The sequence below is a fragment of the Leucopleurus acutus genome (assembly GCF_964270905.1).
Source record: "Leucopleurus acutus genome assembly, chromosome: 20".
In the NCBI taxonomy this organism is placed as follows: Eukaryota; Metazoa; Chordata; class Mammalia; order Artiodactyla; family Delphinidae; genus Leucopleurus; species Leucopleurus acutus.
Genome location: NC_139162.1, coordinates 27121573 through 27141147, shown reverse-complemented (window position 1 = coordinate 27141147; position 19575 = coordinate 27121573). Strand labels below are relative to the sequence as shown.

Sequence of the window (19575 nt, the reverse complement as noted above, 5' to 3'; positions counted from 1 at the left end):
CGTGCCAGGCATGAGGCTGTCTGCTTTCCAAGAGTCACCTCACTCCCCACTCCTGCCTCCTGGCTTGCAGGTACCGATGTCATCCGGCCTCACAGAGGACGCTACTGCCTGCCCTCCAGAGGAGCCTCCCACATGCTTCCTGAACTACGGTCCTGGCTCCCCCATCCCTACAAGCAGCCCTGGGGTTTGACCAGGGAGGATCCTCCAACTGTGGCCCTGAATCCATTGGTGGGACATATATGTCATAGGTATGTGTCATTCTATGTTGCCACCCAGTAATGTTGCAGTGTCTTCATCCTGATCAGCCGCTGAGGGTTCAAGTTCCTGCGTGACATCCAGGTGACATCCAGGGGACAGAATATCCCCTGGCCTGTGAGCTCACGAGCTCCCACGGCAACGCTGCCGGGTAAGAACACTACTCTCCTCCATTTTATCGACCAGAGAGGATGAGTGACTTGTCCAAGGCCACACAGGATGCTGGAAGCAGTGCCAGGTCCCCTGACTCATTGCCCTGGTGCTATCCCAAGTGACAAACACGCCCCAGGAGCGCCTCCCTGCCATTGGTGGCCACTCCATAATGGGCGCTGGAGGCTGTCCTTACTTGCATCCTTGCTTTCCCTTGCATTAACCCTTTCTTTTTAGGTACTAATTAGTGAGTAGGCATTTTATAAACACTTCCTCCTTTCATCTTTGTGCCACGCCTATCCCCATTTTACAGCCAAAGAAGAGGATGGTGCCGGAGGGTACCAGCCAGGAAGGGCAGGCAGGGGACACCGATCCCTGGGCAGGGCCCTTCCTCCCGTGGAGCTCCCAGCCCTCTCTGCAGGCATCTGACTCACAGCTCTCCCGGCTTTTCCAGGGTCCACCCAGGTCACAGATGGGGCTACGATGCACCACAGGTGCTCAAACTCACATGGAAACTGCTGTTACCTCCAGGGCTTAAACTTCCCCCTGGAGCCCCTCACGGGCACACCAGCTCTCGCACAGCATCCTCTCTGCCAGCCTAGCATGGCCCCCAGGGCAGCTGAATAGGGCTCTGACCCCGGCAGTGCAGACCAATAGCCCCCTATGGGGAGGGAGCTGCTGTTTCTAGGAGCAGCAGGCAGGAAACCCAGGAGCATGGATTCTAGGCCAAGGCCCCCGCCCGGTCCCTGGGTTGCTGGCAAAGCCCAGGCCTTGACTCGAAACCCCCATCCTCCCTGGCAGGCTTAGGTCATGATACCCACTCCCTCTGCCTCTCCCCGGTCCAGAACCACATCTTCTCCCATCTGACCCCCAAAGCACTAACTTCTCACTAACTGGTATTTCTCAAAGCACGGTCCTTGCCACTACCCCATCATCAGAATCATCTGGGGAGGTGAGTGCTTCTTGAAAATGCAGATTATCAGGCTCCCACACTCTTCAAATTGAAAGGTCTGGGCATGGGACATCCTTCATCGCTCCCCCCAGATGTGGCCTCAAGTTCAAGAACCCTTGTGTCCATTGCGTTCTCTGCCTCCAATGCTTGCTCAGCCAGGGAGTAATCTTGGTCAAGTCACTGCCCTGCTCAACCACCTTCAATGGCTCCCCATTGCCCACAGCCTCGTCCCCTAACATCAGGCCCCAACTCTTCTAGTTTTACCTTCTGCCTCAAGGACTCTGGGCTCCAGATTAGCTGCAGTGCCCACACTCTCACCTCCTGGCATATGTTCATTTTATTACGTCTACCAGCTTGCCCTCCCCTCGCTGCCAGTTTGAGACCTCAGGGGTCTCAAACTCCAAGGCTTATGTAGCCAGGGAGATGGTGCACGTGGGTAAAGCGGAGGGTGTCACCTGCCCTCAGGTGGCAGCTGTCACTCAGACCGTCCTCACAAGCACAGCGCGGGACCATTACAGCTCGGTCGTCCCAGTTTTCAAGAGAAGCCAGATTTTTCTATGCAAAGCCACCTGATTTTTAAATGTTGACAACTAATTCTAATTTTTAAAAGCACGCCTTGCCCCAAATGAAGACATCTGTGGAGCCAGCTGGGACCCAGGGCAACTGGCTCAGGACCCCTGGCTAACTCCTTCCGGCCACCCCAATACCACGGGCCGTATGAATCCACCCACTTCTCAAACCTAGGTACTCGCTTTAGCCTTATCTGAAGCAATAACGTCATGCGATCACAGGTTTGAGGTGCTGCCGTGTGCTTTTTAATGCCAAGTAAAGCACGTGCCGCTGTCCACTGGTAGTCCCCGACTCTTGGAGGCGGAGAACATAGCCAAGCCTAAGGAGATCCTCTCTGGGGAAAAGCTGTGTCCCGGGGGCGCTGGGTGTGCCAGGCACCATGCTGATCTGTGCCCGCGGGCTTTCCCGCAGCCTCTGGTGGGAAGTCCTCCTGCTGTCTAGCCTAAATCCCACAGGCTGCCCTTGGCTGGCCGTCCCCTTGCTCTGGTGGAGAGGGGCCAACTTGGTCTCCGAGAGGCAGTTCTGGGAGTGCATCCCCCTCACCCTGCCTGGGATTGGGGGCGGGAAGCAGGGGGTTCAAGGAGGGTAGGGGGGTCAATGTCCACCTCATCCCCCTGCCCTGCAGGTCTTCTCTTCAGGGAACCCTTCTTTCCTTCCATCCGTCTGTCCATTTGTCCATCTGCGCTCTCCCAGGCTCCCCTCCCTTTTGTTTCAGAGGCCTCCAGCTGCAGCCACCCCTGAAACAAAGGAGAAGAGAGAAGGGTGGGTGGCGGGGTGGACAGGCGGAGGGAATGAATGAGCGAAAGGATGGGGAGACTGGGGGACGGAGTGGGGGCGGGATACTCATCCCTCACCCCTCAGGGTCACCCTTGTGGTGGGTTGAATAGTGTCCCCCCAAAAAACGTATATCCAAGTCCTATCCTCTGTTATGTGTGTGACCTTATTTGGAAATAGGGTCTCTGCAGATGTCACTAGTTAAAGATCTCAAGATGAGGTCATGCTGGATTTAGGTTGGGCCCTAATCCAATGACTGGTGTCCTTATAGAAGACAGGAGAGGGAGATCTGGCAGACGCAGAGGAAAAGGCAGAGATCAGAGGGCAGCTAGATGCCACAGCGCACCACGGGTGGCCAGCAGCCACCAGAGCCAGGAGAGAGGCCTGGCACGGTCTCCCACTCAGAGCCCCAGAAAGAAACAACCCTGCCAACACTTGGACTCTGGGCTCCTGGCCTCCTGAACCGCGAGAGAAGACACTTCTGCTATTTGAAGGCACCCTGCGTGGTCCTTTGTTACGGCACCCCCAGGAAACTGACACACCCCGGGGCTGAGCCCACCCCGTGGCTGCCCCAGGCCCCACCATGACCCGCACGCTCCAGGCACGCAGGGAGGCCCTGCTACAGCTGGCTGAGACCTGCCTCCTTCCAGAGGAGCAGGGAGGAGGGTGAGAGGGCTGGGGGCTCCGTCCTCAGCGCTCTCAGCGGCCCCTGGTAGGAGGGGGCGCGTGGATGGCTCTGTTCCAGGGAAGGCTTTCCACTCCTCTAACCTTGGCCTGGCTGGGCAGCTGCTTCGCCCAGGGGACTCTAGTCACTGCTCCATGACAACTTGCTTTGTGACCTTGGACACGTCTCTGCTCCTCTGCCTTCCCCAACAGCCATAGGCGGCCCACGCTGGGCCCTCCAGGGTGACCACGAGCTGGAGACTGAGCGAGCCCTGCTCTGAGCCTCCCCTTCACGACGCTGTCACGATTATACAAACCCCATGACACCCACACCCGAGCTCCACAGCCGGCCAGCCTGTGGTGGCCGCCCATGTCAGAGTGCTCGTAAAGGCTACCAGTGGCCCAGCGGGCCTGGGGCTGGCAGCCCTGGGACACCCGAGGCCCACGGTCCAAGGGCCTGTGTCCAGGGTGGAACAGGGCCACTGCTCCCAGGCCTTAACTCTGCTCTGCTCACCCTCAGCGCTCATCACTGGCCTGGCACATAGCAGCCCTCCATGAGCATTTGTGAATGGATGAATGAATGAATGCCCCATATACCACATGCCTTTCCAGAGGCCATGAAATGAAGGAAGAGCAGATTTGGGGTCCTAGCCCTCCCCTCCTGGCCTCAGTCTGGGCCCCAGTCCCGGTGCACAGCTGGGATAAAAGGCAGCACACATACCCCACAAGGGAGGGGACGCCCTCCCAGCTCAAGGGGTCCAGTCCCCCCAGAGAAAGCCCATCTCCCCTCTTTCACCCCACAATCAGGGACTCTGCTTAGCCAAACCCACTGGCCCAGGGGGCTGTGGGGAGTTCTCACCAGGGGCTCCTAGCAGGAAAGGGGGGCCCACCCAACCTGACCTCAGAATTATTTTTTCTGGATAGAAGCTGGAAGGCAAGCCAGGTTCCTGCCCATGTGTGCATCCCCCCACCCCCGGCTCCCAGGAGGCGCCTCCAGCCACCATCTGGCTCTGGGTCGGGCTCTGGTGACCTGGCCAGGCTGACCTGAGGTAGGGCCTACAGAACATGGGGCTCTCCCAGCTCCAGGTCCAGAGGCTCTGCCTGCCCCACGACCCATGCACGCTCAGACCAAGCATCCCCATGGAGACACACAGGAGGACCCACTAACGTGTCACTTACTGCTCTGCACATCACATGTCACAGGGGAGTCAGGCTCCTGTATGGGGAGAAAAGGAGAAAATAACTGCAGTGGACTCCTCACCGGCCTCCCTGCTTCCATCAGCCCTCCCGGCACACGCAGGAGCAACGGGGTTTCCTCACGGCTCCCGGGACACTGCAGAAGATCCCGTCCTGCTTCTTCCCTCCTGCCTCAGAGGTCACCCGCTCCTCCAGTCACTCCGCCACCAGGGTCACCACTTGCCTCGTCCCACCTCAGCTCCTTTGCCCAGGCTGGGCCCCTGCCTGGAATGCCCTCTCTCTTGTTCTCTATGTATGAAAAACCTCTCCCATCCTTCCCTGGAGTGTTGTCTCAAAGTTCCATCTGCACGAAGGCCTCTCCCCGCCAGCACCACACCATCCCCCCGCAGCCCCATCCTCAGGGATCCCCTCCTCAGTGAGCACATCTTCATCCACTGATCGCTCCTGCCACTGGACACCCCGCTTTCCTCCTGTTGGGGAGCTCCAAAGCTGAGCTTCCTCTGCCACCCACAGAGGCCATGAACGTGGAGCCTGAAGGCTCAGCCCACGGGGAAGGGACCCTGAAGCTTCCTGTCCACCTCCTACTGCAGGGGGACTGCGATCCAGGCCTCCTGCCCCCGAGTTCCAGGTGCTTCTATGAAGATGGCCAATTGTCCCTAAGAGAGAAGGGCCAGGTGGGAGGTTCTGGGAGAGGGAGAGGTGGGGGAGGCCCTGCCCCTCCCACCCACCCATGTGGGAGCTCTAGGTCGTCAGAAATGCACACAGGGCCCACTGGCTTCCTGAGAGCCCCACTTCTTCCCAGAACACTCCGGGCCTCTCTTGTCTCTGGGCCTTTGCACATACGGATCCTCTGCCTGCACGGCCCTTCCTACACCACCCCCTTCACTTTCACCCACCCTCTTCCTCCTCCCCCTCCCCCTTCAGTTCTCAGCTTGCAGGCCACTTCCACTAGGAAGTCTTCCTTGATGCTCCTGGGAGGCTCCTCCTCTGCACCCCACATCCTCTCTGCCCGCCCCCCGGGGAAGCACCTCCCCCACTGACTGTGACCACCTGGCAGGAGGGGCTGGGCCAGCACTTGTCAGCCCTGTGGCCACAGTGACCAGACAGTGTGTGTGGAATGAGTGTGAGCCATGCAGACAGGCGGGCTGGGTGGGCTGAGCTCCAGCTGCAGGCTCCCTTCTTCCTTCTGTGCCCTCCCCTCCCACCCAGGGACCATTCCACCCTTGCCTGAGCTCCCAAGATGCCTCCAACCACCACTCAAGGCCCCCGCCCCCCCCAGCCCAGCACCGACCTGCTCCCCAGCCTTCCCACGGACCACTGGCTGCGGCAGGGCCATCTCCAGCCGGTGCAGGAGCCACGCCATCAACCTGCAAGGGGGAGAGAGAGAGTCAGATCCCTCCCAAGGCAGGTAGCAAGCTCACCCGAAGGTGGACTGGAACCCAAGCCCCCGGCCCTGAAAACCACTGCCCCATCCCTGGCCTCCCCAGGAAAGCCTCTGGCTACTGTTCCGACCCCAGCAGGTAACTCAGTCCCCCCCACCCTCCCTGCCACCCCCAAGGTGCATTTCAGGCCCCTCACACACTGCCAGGGCGGGAGCACCTAGCAGTACCTATCCTGATTTTATTTTTTTCATTTTTTTTTTTAATAAATTTATTTATTTATTTTTGGCTGCATTGGGTCTTTGTTGCTGCGCACGGGTTTTCTCTACTTGTGGCGAGCGGGGGCTACCCTTCATTGCGGTGCGCGGGCTTCTCATTGCGGTGGCTTCTCTTGTTGTGGAGCACGGGCTCTAGGCGCCAAGAGCTTCAGTAGTTGTGGCTTGAGGTCTCTAGAGCGCAGGCTCAGTAGTTGTGGCACGCGGGCTTAGTTGCTCCGCGGCATGTGGGATCTTCCTGGACCAGGGCTTGAACCCATGTGCCCTGCATTGGCAGGCGGGTTCTTAACCACTGCGCCACCAGGGAAGTCCCTATCCTGATTTTAAATGCATGTACCACTTGGACCAACAACTCCACTTCCTCCGATTTACTTGCACGTGAACGCAATGATGCCTGTACAGTGCTATTAACTGCAGCAAAAGTGGAAACAAACCTGAATGTCCACTGAATGCTTAAATAAAAGCTGGTACATCCGTATAACATACTATGCAGCCGTTGACAGAATGGAGCAGACCTCTATGCATAAAACCACCTCTGAGTTACGTCTTTAGGTGAAAAAAGTGAGATGAGGAACAGTAGCTAGAGTTTGTTGCTGCCGGGTACGTGAGTTTAAAGGAGAAACGTGCTCGGAGCTTGTCTACGTGTAGGAAACAGCGCGGAAGCAGGAGAAGCTGCTGATGCGAATGCCCGGGGAGGGCGCGCTGCAAACCCCTTTGAATTTTCTCTCAGGTGCATGTGTTACTTTTCTAATTTAAAAGACTCATTTGGTGGATGCTGGGCTGGGGCCACGCACTGAGTCTGCTGCTTGTGGGAGGAGAGGCGTTTGGGAGACTCACCTGGCAGGGTCCTGGGTGGGCGGCAGGGAGGAGGCCTGGATGCCGGGCTGGGGCTCTGGAGTCAGCTCCTCCTCGGGCTTCAGGGGGGCAGGAGCAGGCAGGGAGGGGCTCTCCTGGGCCTGCGGCACGGGCTCCATTTCCAAGGCGGGTCCTGGGGGCTCTATGCAGCAGGGAGAGCAGGAGACTAAGGATGACGTGGTGGGGCTCCATGCAACCCCTAGGGCACAGAGTCCAGATTCAAGGTGCCAACGTGACTGAGTGGGGAGCCCCTTGGGACCACCCCAACTCCCCTCATCATCAGACAAACACAGAGCTGAGGTGCAGGGAGGGGAAGGGACTTGTTCAGGACCTCACAAGGCTGTCCCAGGCTACTGGCTTCCCAGCCTGGACCAAGGAGGAGGGTTTAGGACTCCCACAACAGCCTGCTCCCTGCAAGCACTGAACCCCGCCCCGAGCATCCTTCAGGCCCCAGTTGTACCCCCAGCCCTGTCTGTGACCATCCCAGGCAGCCCCTTCCCAGGTCCCCTTCCTGTACCTGGACCCAAGACAGCATCTGCAGGCTCATCTCTCCAGCCCTGCGTCGTAAACAGGAAGTGACGTCAGGAAAGATGGTCAGGCGCATTCCCTGCCCCGGCCAGCCCCGCCCACCCTTCCCCTGAATGCCCTGCCCCTCTTGCAGCCACTTGGTGGGTCCCAGGGGTGAGGACAGCCTGCCGGAGTAGGGAGGCACTTCCTGGGTGGTCAGCTGCCTGCTCCCCCTTTTCCTCGACTTACCTCGGAGGTTTTCGGAGGCTGAGGCAGCATTTTCTCCAGATTCTGCTCAAGCCACCTGAGCAGCCAGGGCCCGGGCCTGAAGAGGGGCCAGAGGTCAGCCGAGCGGCCTCAAGGAGCGCCCAGCCATGCTGTCCTGACCACCTGCTGGGGTCCCAGGCCTCGAGAAGCCCTTCCTCAGCTCCCATTCTGCACACTGGGGACCTTGGACTGGATACTCTTAAAGGGCCTCCGGGGTGGGGGACTTCCACCAACCTGAAATTCTGACCCAGGGCTGGACCAGGTTCTGGAACAACAGGCCCAGCCTTGGCCTCCTGGGCACAGATGAGAACGGGGGCTGCCTGGGGACCTGAATGCAGCCTGGGGGCTCCCTGTGACTGGGACAGAGAGCTCTGGCTTCATGGGTATGTGAGCAGTGTGGTCACACAGGGCCCCATACTTAAAGGGCCCATTTTTGGTTTAATGCTCTATCGTCACTGTCTTAAACTTTTAATAATTTTTTTAAAGGAGTCCTACATTTTCATTTTGCACTGGGCCCCACCAATTATGTAGCTGGCCCTGGGACAAACGTTGGGTCCCCAGATCCATCTGACCTCCAGGCAGCCCTGTCCTCTTCAGGGAAGCTCTATGCTCCCAGGGGAACCCATCCCCCATATACAGCCCCCCAAAAAGCTGGCAAGTCCTTTGGGTGCCCTCATCCTAAATCGTTTTACTGGTCTCACAAGTCAGTGGAGTGGCCCTGGGGACCCATGACCAGGGCAGCCTCCAGGGGACTAAAGAAATAGACAGCAAACTGGAGCAATGGATGAATGAATGGAGTGTGTGATTGTACATGTTCATTCATTCATTCATTCATATATTCATTCATCCCTTCTGTGCTGAGTCCCCTTTGTCTGGCAGGCACTGTGCTGGGCACCAGGGCGTTCAGCAGTGACTGAAGGACCCGACAGTCTAATGAATGAATGAGGGAAGGAATGAATGGGTGGGGTGAATGGAGATGAAGGCGTGACTCTGAATTTCCAGCAGAGACAGCAAACTGGGGGCTTCAGGTTTATTGCGGGAGCTCACAGTGTTTTTGAAAACTTTTCAATTCGTTGGCAACATCTAAAAATTAAGGATTATGTAAAAACCTAAATTTGTAGCTTCTCTTGAAAAACTGGAGGATCTGGCCACACCGGGTCAGCACTCCTGCAGGGCAGAGGGAAGTGGAGTTCAGTGGGGCCCCTCTCTGGAGAGAGACGTGGGCTCCCCCGTTTGCCACAGTTCCCATCCAGCCTGCCACCCGCCTCGGTCAGCTCTGAGAAGTCTGAAGCTCTTGCCAACCGTGAGACCAACCTGGGCACCCCAATGTCCCCCACGGTAGCCCAGGCCCTGCTTCCGGGCTTCACACGGCACCCACCTACTCAAGGCCCATCTCTGAGGAGCTCATCCATGCCTTCTCCCATCCTCAGAAGGTGGCCCCCACCCGGGGATCTCTCAGTAATCAGCACAAAAAACCTTGAGCAGCACCAAACCCATCGTTCCGGTTTTGTGGATGAGAAAAGTGAGGTTCAGAAGAGATGAGGGGCATGTCCAAGGTCACACACAGGCGGTGGTGGACCCTGGGCTCTGGGCATGCTGAGCCCACCACACACACTACGGATGGGGCTCAAGGATGGGGACTCACCCGGTGTCTTGGGCCCTGGGGGCCTCACTGTGTCCATCTGCAGAAGAAAGGAAGCCGGTCAGCAACAAGAGGCCTGCCCGGAGCTCCCCGGTTAGCCCAACTCAAACCCAGGTTCGAACCTGGGCCGAGTCAGATGAGAAGCTCTGGCCCCGTGGACTCACCCCAGGGAGCAGGGCCCAACGCAACAGTCCCTGAGCCCACCCCTAAGCCATCCTGCTTCCTGGCCTTACCTGAGCCCCCAGTGCTGCAGTGCCCAAGGATCTGTCCTCCTGCCTGCTGGGACAGACAGACAGACGTGGGCAGAGAGTCCAGGGCCATCAGCCTTCCTCCCACCCCTTCCCCACCCGGCTTGCCTCAGCTCCCGGCCCCAGTAGTACCTGAGCTGGACCCTCCAAGCCAGCAGCGGTGCTCTGGGCAGGCCTGCCACTGTGGACGGGCTGCGGAACGACCTTCTCCACACCCTTTCTGAGCCAGGTCAGCACCCGGCTGCTGGGACCACTGAGAGACAGAGATACCGGCCTGCCCTCAATGTCCCCAGCCCCTCTCTGGTCGGCATGGCAGTGCACAGCATCCTAAAGAACTTGGTTTGAACCCCAAACCTCTATCTCCCCACTGTGACACTTCAGACACATCACCTCCCTCCTGGAACCTCGTGTCCCTCTCTGGAAAATGGGGGATGCCAACCCTTGGTGCCATTCCAAGCCCACCGCCATCAGATACTCAGTAAAGGCATCACCATATCATCCTGCTGCCCCATTAGCCTGGCCCCAGGGGGCCCCTCCTGCACTCGGCACATGTCTTGTGCTCTGAAAGGGTTGAGAGTTTCCTGTGAGGTGTTTCCTTGTGATGGAGGCTAGTCAGCCTAAACATGAGGGTCACAGACTCACCGTCTGAGGCCAGCCCTCCACACCCTCTGCAGACACGCTTACTTGGATAAGTATCAAGGGTCTAAAATGTCTGAGCTATCTAGGAGATTTCATGGAAAAGTCTGGATTTCTGTCTTCATTGGGAAAATCAGAAGCTCTGGCCACACTCCATCTGCGTTTCACCCAAGCGCTGAGAAACCTCTGGTCCCCCCGCTCCATTTCTCTTGGTCACATGGTCCATTTGGCCCAGGAGACCCCCACCTCTGCCTGAGCCTCCCTTCAGCCAATTCCTAAGATGTTCTGGGCCTTTGCTTGGGAGTGACTGTAGACCTGAGAGCAGTGCCCATCCCCACCCCCTCCATGGCTCCCTAGCTTGGGTGGGGGGCTGGCCCTGAGGAGAGGGGAGGGTGGTGCAGTACCTGTTCGCTTCTGGAACCACAGCGGCCTGAGCCTGGAGGGATGTGGGTGGAGAAGGGGCAGCCTCCTGGGTTTCTGGAAAGGAGTCCCTCGTACTTTAGAACTGGAGCCTCAGAAAGACCTGTTTCTACCCTGCTGGGGAGGTCAAGTCAGAGGCAGAGGAGAGGGGAGAACCCTGAGGGAGTCAGAAGCCCAGGGTTCCAGCTCAGCTCAGCTAAAAGGTCCCCAGGAGCCCACCCTTAGCTTCTCTGAGCCTCAGTTTCTTCATCTGTGAAATGGGTCTGCCGACCTCGTGGGCTGCTTCAAGGTTCCGAGCAGTGGAGAACACAGCCCTTTCCCCGCCTCCAGCCGCCCTGCCAGCCTGGGCTTCCAGCACTCACCCTGAGGGCCCAGATCAGCCTCAGCCACTTCCTTCCCCACGCAGGCCTCCTCAGGTGGCTGGAGGGTTCAAACAGGACCATGTAAACCCTCGGAGAGACTGGCCTAAGGCAGGAGCAGCCCCTGATCCCCCTCACAACCGACCCCCCACAGGAGCAAACAGCTCTATTCTCACAGTGGTCTCTGTAAATCCTGGTGGCCTCACCTTCCACCTGGGACACTCCCTTCTTCCCAGCCCCAGGGGCCCCTCATCCAGGGCTGGGCCCTCACCACGCCCCCCCGAAGGTGCCCCCCAGGCCTGTCACATCCCCCAGGAAGCTGCCCCACTCTAGTGGCCTGAAAAGAAAGAGGAAGAGAGTTACAAGGCCTTGGGGCGACTGAGGGGAGGAGGAGGCGGGAAGAGCCCAGCCCCCAGCCAGCCCCCAGCCAGCTCCCTCTCCTTCTGCGCCAAACCTTCCCTTGTCTCCCTAGTAGCTGGGCGGCCTTCAGCTTCTGCCCTCTGCCTCTCATCTGCCTCTGCAGCTGCACCTCTGCTGCTGTGTGCGCATGTGTGCAGGTACAGACAAGCATGCACATGCATACAGACACACATGTGTGCACACCTACACTAATACACTCACTCTCATATACTTCACAGACACAAGCACATGTGTATACAGAAAGTGACACACAGACACGTGTGTATACACACATGCATACACACATAGATGACACAAAAATAAGTCCATCTGCTCACACATAGATGTGCACATGCAAGACACAAAGCACATGTGCATATACATTTGCATGTGCATGCATGCCCCAACACATGCACATGTGCATATAGGCACATGCCCACTTGTGCATCCATGCAGATGCACACACGTGCAAATGTCTGCAAGTGTACAGACAGACATACAAACATGCATATGCACACAGTACATTTGCATATATACACAGACAGATATCTGTGTGTACACACATGTACATATGCATGCTCAGTCACATAAACAGACATATACACACGTGTACCTGCACTGACACACAAACATGCACTCATGAACACATTATTTCATATGTGTATTAACACACAAATACACACATAGATGTGCATACATGCACAGGTGCACAAAATATGTATATATACAAACATGCAGGCACATACCAATATGTCCATCCACACAAACATACAAGCACAGATACGCAAACGAGCATACATGCACACACACATGAATAGATTCACAGACTCAGAAACACAAACTTATACACACTAGCCTGCCCCGCATGCACATGGAACTACAGGCACACGAATGCGTGTGCCCATACACATATATGTGCGTACATGTATTGTGTACACACACCTGTGAATCGGCATGCATGTGTTCGTGGGCACACAGTTTGCTAATACACACGCATACACAAACATACCGCTAAGAACACGAGGCACACATGTATGTACATACACATGTGTGCACATGCAAACACATATGCACAGCAACCCTATACCTGGAGAGCTCACTGTTTCCTAAACACACCCTGCATTACCCAGTAATAGCCTTTCCTCTGCCAGGAAGGCCCCACCTCTTCATCTCCTCCAGTTACGATTTGGCCCAGCCCACTGTGGTTAGGAAGCACTCCTCCACCAGCTTCCAATCTCCAAAATTAAGATGACTCTCTCCTCTGAGCTCCCAGAGTTTCCAGTCTGATACACTTATTTGGTCCTCCCAGAAGGGTAAGCTGAGGATGCTGTTGAAGCTCCCCACCTTCCCTCATCACCTCTGTCTCCTAGAAGAATAACCTGGGTGGGTTCTTGTCTGCTGACCCTCAGGGGCAATGCTTTATTCATCACTGTGCTCCCGGCACTGCACACAGGCCTGGCATCAATTAGAAGCAAAATCAAATCTGTCTGAGTTTCTGAATTGGTTGTCATCAGGTTCCCGAATGAATGGGATACAGAGCTGGGAAGTTTGATGTGCTTGACTGAAAGTTCTAGAGCAGTGCTGCTCAAAATGTGGTCCAGGAACCAGTGTCAGTCTGCAAATTGTTACTGGTCCACAGTGATTAAGCAGTTTGCAGCAGATTGTATAGCAACACACTGCTTCCCTCATGCAGAAAGTCTTAATGCAAAACAAATACAACTGAACTAAGCAGTGTGCTTACTTATATAGTAAATTTACATCTGGCAAGCTTCTGATCGCCTCCTGGACTGGTAACAAACAGTTAATGGATTGGCTACTTTGAGTAGCTCTAGAGGTTAGTAAACAATGGTCAGTGGGCCAAATCCAGCCTATTGCTTGTTTTTGTAAATAAAGTTTTATTGGAACACAACCAGCTACACTCATTCATTTACGTATTGTCTATGGCGGTTTTCACACTACGGTGGCAGAGTTGAGAAATTAACAGAGATAGCATGACCTACAAAGCCTGAAATATTTACTATCTGGCTGTTTACAGAACCAGGTGACCGCCACGTTTCCTTCTGGCTCCAATTTTCTCTGTTGTGGAAGGTCGCTGGGAGCAGCTGACCTGAGCTGGGGATTCTCCAAGCAGTGAGGCCAGTGTGCCCTTCCTCGCCATTCAGTTCTTACCAGGGACTCTTCCTCTAGCTCAGTCTCCTCAGGGGCTGTTTCAGGCTCCGGCTCCAACTCTGGCTCTGGTTCTGCCCCCTCCTCCTCCTCTCTCTTCACTGGTGTCCCTGGGGGCTGAGGCAGCACCCTCTGGACCCAGCCCAGCATCCTGACACCTGTAGGGGACCGAGTACTTAGGCCTCTCCAGAATGCTCGCAGTTGCTCCCACCATTCATGGGCTCCTTTTGTGAGTTATATATTTCCCTTTTCCTTCTTCATCTTTAAAAATATTTTTGCAGTTATAGCTCCAGGTATTTTCCTGATAGAAATACTCAAGCCCTCAGACATATGTGTGTAAAGAGGTCGGTCACAACAGTGTTAGAGCAAAAGATGAAAAACATCCAAATATCCATCAGTAGGAGACTGGTTACTGGGAAGAACCTAATCGGTCTTCTGTAAGAGGGGCACAGATTAAATAAATTATAATACATCCAATAATGGAATATTATGGAGCCATTTTTTTTAAGTAGATCAATTTGAACTAACATGGAAAGATCTACACGCTTTGGACTCCAGTCATGAGCAAATCAGTTAAATGCTCCATGCCTCAGTTTGCTTGTCTGTAAAATGGGGATGTTAATAGTAGCTATCTTGTGGAGGTTAATGTGAGGATAAAATAAACTGATGAGAACAGTGACTGGCACACACTGAGAGCTTAATAAATGTTGGCTGTGACTATCATTGGATGTTAAGCAAAAATGCTAATGATAGACTATCATGTTCAGCATAACCCCATTATAAATTTTTAAAAATACATTATGAGCAGCATATGAATGGAAAATATTTTTTGTTTAATATAAGATAAAAATCAACCTATTTTCATGATTTAGAAATTTTTAAGAGAAAATAACAAGCCCCTTTTTTCATGGTTTACTGCGATAGTTCAGCCCTACCTTACACGGGCTCAGTTTCTGGCATCATTTACTTTCAGGGAATGGGCATCCCTGCCCTTATGACTACATCCCTGCAGGATGGCCTGGCCCAGCGGGCGCCACACAGGTCAATATATGCAAACTCCCAGCCTCGAAGGGCCCTTCCGAGGCCGTGCCCGGCATGGTGTATCCTCCCTCCCCCCAGCCATGGACAGCCAAAGTATTCTCTGTCCCTCGTCTGCCAGGGACCCTGGCCACAGGCTGCAAAGGGCAGGCACAGGGCCCAGGACCCCTGCCCCAGTGTCCATCTCCCCACAGCCCTGGCCATGCTGCCTCCCCTACTACTCACAGCCCTGACTTTTGTCCCTGCTCTGGCCTCAGCAGCCCAGCTTCCCCTAAGCGAAGCTGTGCTGAAGGACACAGCTCTGAGTGGGGGGTCAGTTCCCTGGCTCAGCCACCAAAAATGTGACTTGGGCCAGACATGACACCTCTGGTCTTCCATCTCCTTGTTGGGTATGGGGGTAAAAACACTGATTTTCAAGGTTGGTAGAGCCCAAGATTGCATGTTTAGGATGGCAGATTCCACCGATCCCAGCCAGCCCCATAAGCCATGATCACCTCATCCTCACCTCCTTCCACTCAGCCTCAGTAAATAAGCGTTTTCATCACCACTTTATAGCCAAGGAAATGGAGGTACAGAGAGGTCTGCAGACTTGCCCAAAGTGACACAGCCAGTAAGTGGCCCAGCTGAGTTTACGCTCAGGTCTGCCTGGCTCCAGGTGTCCCACATCTACCCTGGAGGTACTGACGTTTGCCCAGGATCGGCTGCTTCTGCAGGCCAGTCCTGCAAGCCATTTCCCAGCAGGCAGCAGTGCTGGCTTGTGCTTCTGAACCTTCTGGAAATGACTAGGGAAGCCTTCCCCACTCCCAGTTTCCCTTCTTCCCCCAGACCCAGCCATTTCCTCCTGCATAGAAACACGTGCAGGCCCCTCCCATCTTTTAGCCCTGTTGCTGCTGATTCCACGTTGATGAGGGAGGCGCAGGCGGGAAGGGGGGCCTGGGAGTGGTACCCAGAACAACAACAGTGCTTGGACCACCAGCCTTTCAGAGTCTTTCGGGGAGCTGCGGAAGATACAGATCCCTAGGCCCCTCTAAACCCTCTGCAGGATCTGGAATCCGTATTTCACAAGCTGCCTTGGAGAGTCACTAAGGTTTGAGCCTCACGGGGGAAGACAGAAGCCTCAGGTTTCCAGCCTTGCCGGGTTCTCCATGTCTAAATGGCTTGATGGGAGGAGAGCACGGAGGGAGTCTCATCAGGGGTCCCACAGAGCCGCGACCTCACCCTGAGTTACCTGCTCAGATGCCGTCCACCAGCCAGGAATTGCCTCTTCCTGCCTCTCTCAGCTGGCCTCTCAGACACAGAGGGGATTAATTGGCAGCAGCTGGGCCGGCCCGTATGCAAAGGATTAGGAGGTTCTAAAGAGGGTGGGGAGGTGGCAGTGGAAGAGAAGAGATTGATGCGGAGGGAGCCGGCAGAAAACCCCAGGGGCCACCAGGAATCGGCGCCAGGGAAGGAGCCCTACATGGCCCTGGTTTGGGGCACCATGAGCTGCCAGGGGACCTGGTTCCCTGCATACCCTGACCAACCCACAGAGCGGCTGGTGGGAGGATAAGAGCTTGGAGTCCCCAGGTGATTCTGGGAGACTCCTCAAGGTAGCAGGGGCCTGTCAACTCAGTCAGCAGTGGCAGGAGGCACATTCCAGCTCTCCAGCCCCAATGCAGGGGCTCAAGCAGAGTGGCTCTGTCTCAGAATCTTCTGCAGCTTGGGCAGGGCCTCAGCACCCCCTGCCTTGGGCTCCACCAGAATGGCTGTGGTCCCAGGGCTGGGCCTTTAGGGAGGGCCCGAGGACGGATAGATGACTGACTGCATCCAAGCCGGCCTCCTGAACTGAGGTCGAACCCTAGAGGGGGATGGCGATCTCAGGGGAGAGCGGGAGAGGGACAGAGGCCCAGCACAAAGGGGCTCAGTGAGGTGGCAGGACCTGGGTGGGGGGCAGGGCAGTGGGCTGTTTAGCAAAGGGGCAGGGGATTGACTTGCTCAGCTACAACATTTCTCGACCTTGCCTATGTGTCAGGCAGCCTGCCAGCCTTGGCACATTGAGAAGGACAGAAATAGGACCTGCCCTCACGGGGCTTACATTCCAATGGAAGATTCAGAAGTAAAAAAGATTAACGATGGACTTAAAAGTATTGCAGATATGCTGAGTGCCATGAAAGAAACACACAGGGCAGAGACATGTGTGAGGTGGTGGGAAGTGGGAGTGGGCACAGGTGCCTCTATGAAGAGGGACATACTTGAGCTGAGACATAAGATCTGAGTGAATGGTGTTCCAGGCAATGGTAAATAAAGGTCCTGAGGCTGGAATGAGCTTGGATGCACCTGAGAGACAGAGAGGGGCCCAGGGGCTTAGTGGGTGTAGGGGGGAGTGGTGGGAGATGAGGTCCAGGACAGATCAGGTAGGGCCTGTAAGCCACGGTCGGAAGATTGGGTTTTAGCTGATGGCCCGTGGAAGCCCATGATGGTTTAGAACAGGGGCCGGACACCACCTGTGCAGCTGTTTTGTAGTGGGCAGGTGTGGAAGCAAGGCACTAGTCAGGAGGTAGCGATGGAACAAACCAGTGTGTGACTGGACGATCCCTGTCCTCTCCTTCCTCTGCAGAACCTCTGATATGCAACCACCCCCAATGCAACTGGTGTGGGAGAAGGTTCTTTCTGCCGTGCTCTGTCGATACGCCAGGCTGCTGGGGATCAGCGCTCCTCCCCATGGCACCTGCAGCCAGAGAGGACAGTGAGCTCTACTGCTCTGCCTGGGTGTGCAAGTGACGGCCAGCGTCATCAGTGATGCTCACCCTTGCCTCTAGCTCGACGGAGGCCAGTGCAGAGATGACGAGACTTGGACCGAGCAAGTGGCAGGAGAGAGAAAAGGGGAGGGGAGGGAAAAGGGAGGTGTTGAGGGTGTTCAGCTTAGGCAGCTGGCAGGTGGTGCCGTTTACTGAAAAGAGGGAGCCTGGGGCTGTGGCGTGGAAGAGTCTGGGGGGCTCTACTTCGTCGAGCTCTACTTCGTTGTCTGAGAGACATCTGAGTGGAAATGTGCACCAGGTGGTGAGAGGTGTGTTTTGCGGGGTGGGGGCTGTCTGGAGTCTGGGAGAGGTGGACGACTGGAGATGGAAACTTCGGAGGCATCAGCTCAGCTTATAGATGATGCTTAAAGCCACAGGACTCATTGAATCAAAAGTAAAGAAGAGAAGGACCAGAGATGATGCCTGGAGCACACTGGCACATTTCGAAGTTGGGAAAAGGAGGAGGAGCTAGGAAAGGAGACTGAAAGAGCTGCTGGTGGGGTAGGGGAAGAGCCAGGAAGCCGGGTTTGCTGCACCCAAGACGGCTGAGTGTGTTGGGGGAGGATTGGCCACATGGGACCACGGTGTGAGCGGAGGCTGACCTGTGCCCCAAGGCTCGGCAACCTGGGGGCATGGAGACCGGCCAGTGGTCAGAGTCACGTGGGCCTGGCTGAAGAGTAATGAGCTCTAGGGTGAGGCAAATGAACGAACCTCAGCTCCACCCCTGTTGGATGACTCTCGTGTGCATATATACGGAGGGAAAGAAGCCAGACTGAAAGGACCCCAATGGCCCATGCGTACAAAGCTCAAATAGGGCACAATTAGTCTGTCTTATCTATGGCTGCAAACATAGGTAGTAAAATTATAAAGAAAAGCAGTGGTTATACTACACGGCTAGGAGAGTGGTTACCTCTTGCAGGAGGTGGGACTGAGAAGGCGTATGCGGAAGCTTCTAGGGGCTGGCGGGGTCCTAACTTGCTTTCTTTAGCTGACATCAATTTTTTAAAACAACGTTATTGTCATGTAATTTGTATGCTGTAAAATTCACCAGTTTTAAGGGTACAACTCAATGATTTCTAGTAAATTTACTGAGCTATGCAATATCTAGTTTCAGAACATTTCCATCAGCCTAGTAAGATCCCTCATGCTGGTTAGAATCACTCCCCATTCCCCCCACCAGCCTCAGGCAACCACTAATCTGCTTTCTGTCTCTAAACATGTGCTTTTTCTAGACATCCTATATAAATGGAGCATATAATATGTGGAGTGTTTCTGTGTCTGGTTTCTTTCATTTAGCATAATGTTTTGATGATCATCTACATTGTAGCACGTATCCATAATTCATTTCTTTTTAATTCCCAAGAGTATTCCATGGCATACTGTCGGTTTCCATGGCATAGATATATTAGAGTTTGTTTACCCATCCGCTAGTCAATGGACACTTAAGTTGTTTCCCCATTTTGGCTATTATAAATAATGCTGCTATGAACATCTGCATGCAAGTCTTTGTGTGGACATATATCTTCATGTCTCTTGGGAAGATTCCCAGGGGTAGAATTGCTGGGTCATATGGTAAATTTATGTTTCACTTTTTAAGAAACTGTTACACTGTTTTGCAAAGTAGTACCCATGTCTTGACCTGACTGGTAGTTACACAGGGTCTCACTTTATAAAATTATGAGTTACATTATATATTTATGCACTTTCTGGATTTTGTTGTATTTTTAACTTTAAAAGAGTTAAAAAAAATTGCGATGGGGTGGTGAATGAAGTTCAGGTAAAGTTTTCTTTAAGGGGTGGGACTTGGGGACGCTGCTCTGGGGCTGGATGGGGCACTGTAGGAGAAGCAAATAGGGAGCCAAATCCTACTTGAATCTCACAGTAGGGGTGCCCGGGCCCAGCAGGCTCAGCACTTGGGCAGGTGTATGCAAAAGCATGTGCCAAGATATGCAAATAAGTTAAGAGTCTCCCCAGGGTTTCCTCACAGGGATGGGGGGACAGGGTCCACCTCCAGTGGTTCTTTTTTTTTTGTTTTGGCCTCCCTGC

The 19575-nt window shown here is 54.9% G+C and overlaps 1 protein-coding gene across 1 annotated transcript in view; it reads right to left on the bottom strand.

Moving 5' to 3' along the window:
- Positions 1-19575, bottom strand: part of CNGB1 (cyclic nucleotide gated channel subunit beta 1) — a gene marked incomplete at its 3' end in the record, with an annotated part of 80250 nt that overhangs the window by 43723 nt on the left and 16952 nt on the right. The window contains exons 2-12 of the mRNA XM_082861985.1: positions 13718-13872; positions 11153-11210; positions 10775-10847; positions 9867-9987; positions 9720-9765; positions 9490-9526; positions 7827-7902; positions 7588-7627; positions 7053-7212; positions 5853-5928; positions 4544-4580 (exon numbers count right to left, since the gene is read on the bottom strand). Of these exons, the coding sequence (XP_082718111.1) occupies positions 4544-4580; positions 5853-5928; positions 7053-7212; positions 7588-7627; positions 7827-7902; positions 9490-9526; positions 9720-9765; positions 9867-9987; positions 10775-10847; positions 11153-11210; positions 13718-13864 (871 nt within the window). The 5' untranslated portion in view covers positions 13865-13872. The remainder of the gene's footprint in view (positions 1-4543; positions 4581-5852; positions 5929-7052; positions 7213-7587; positions 7628-7826; positions 7903-9489; positions 9527-9719; positions 9766-9866; positions 9988-10774; positions 10848-11152; positions 11211-13717; positions 13873-19575) is intronic.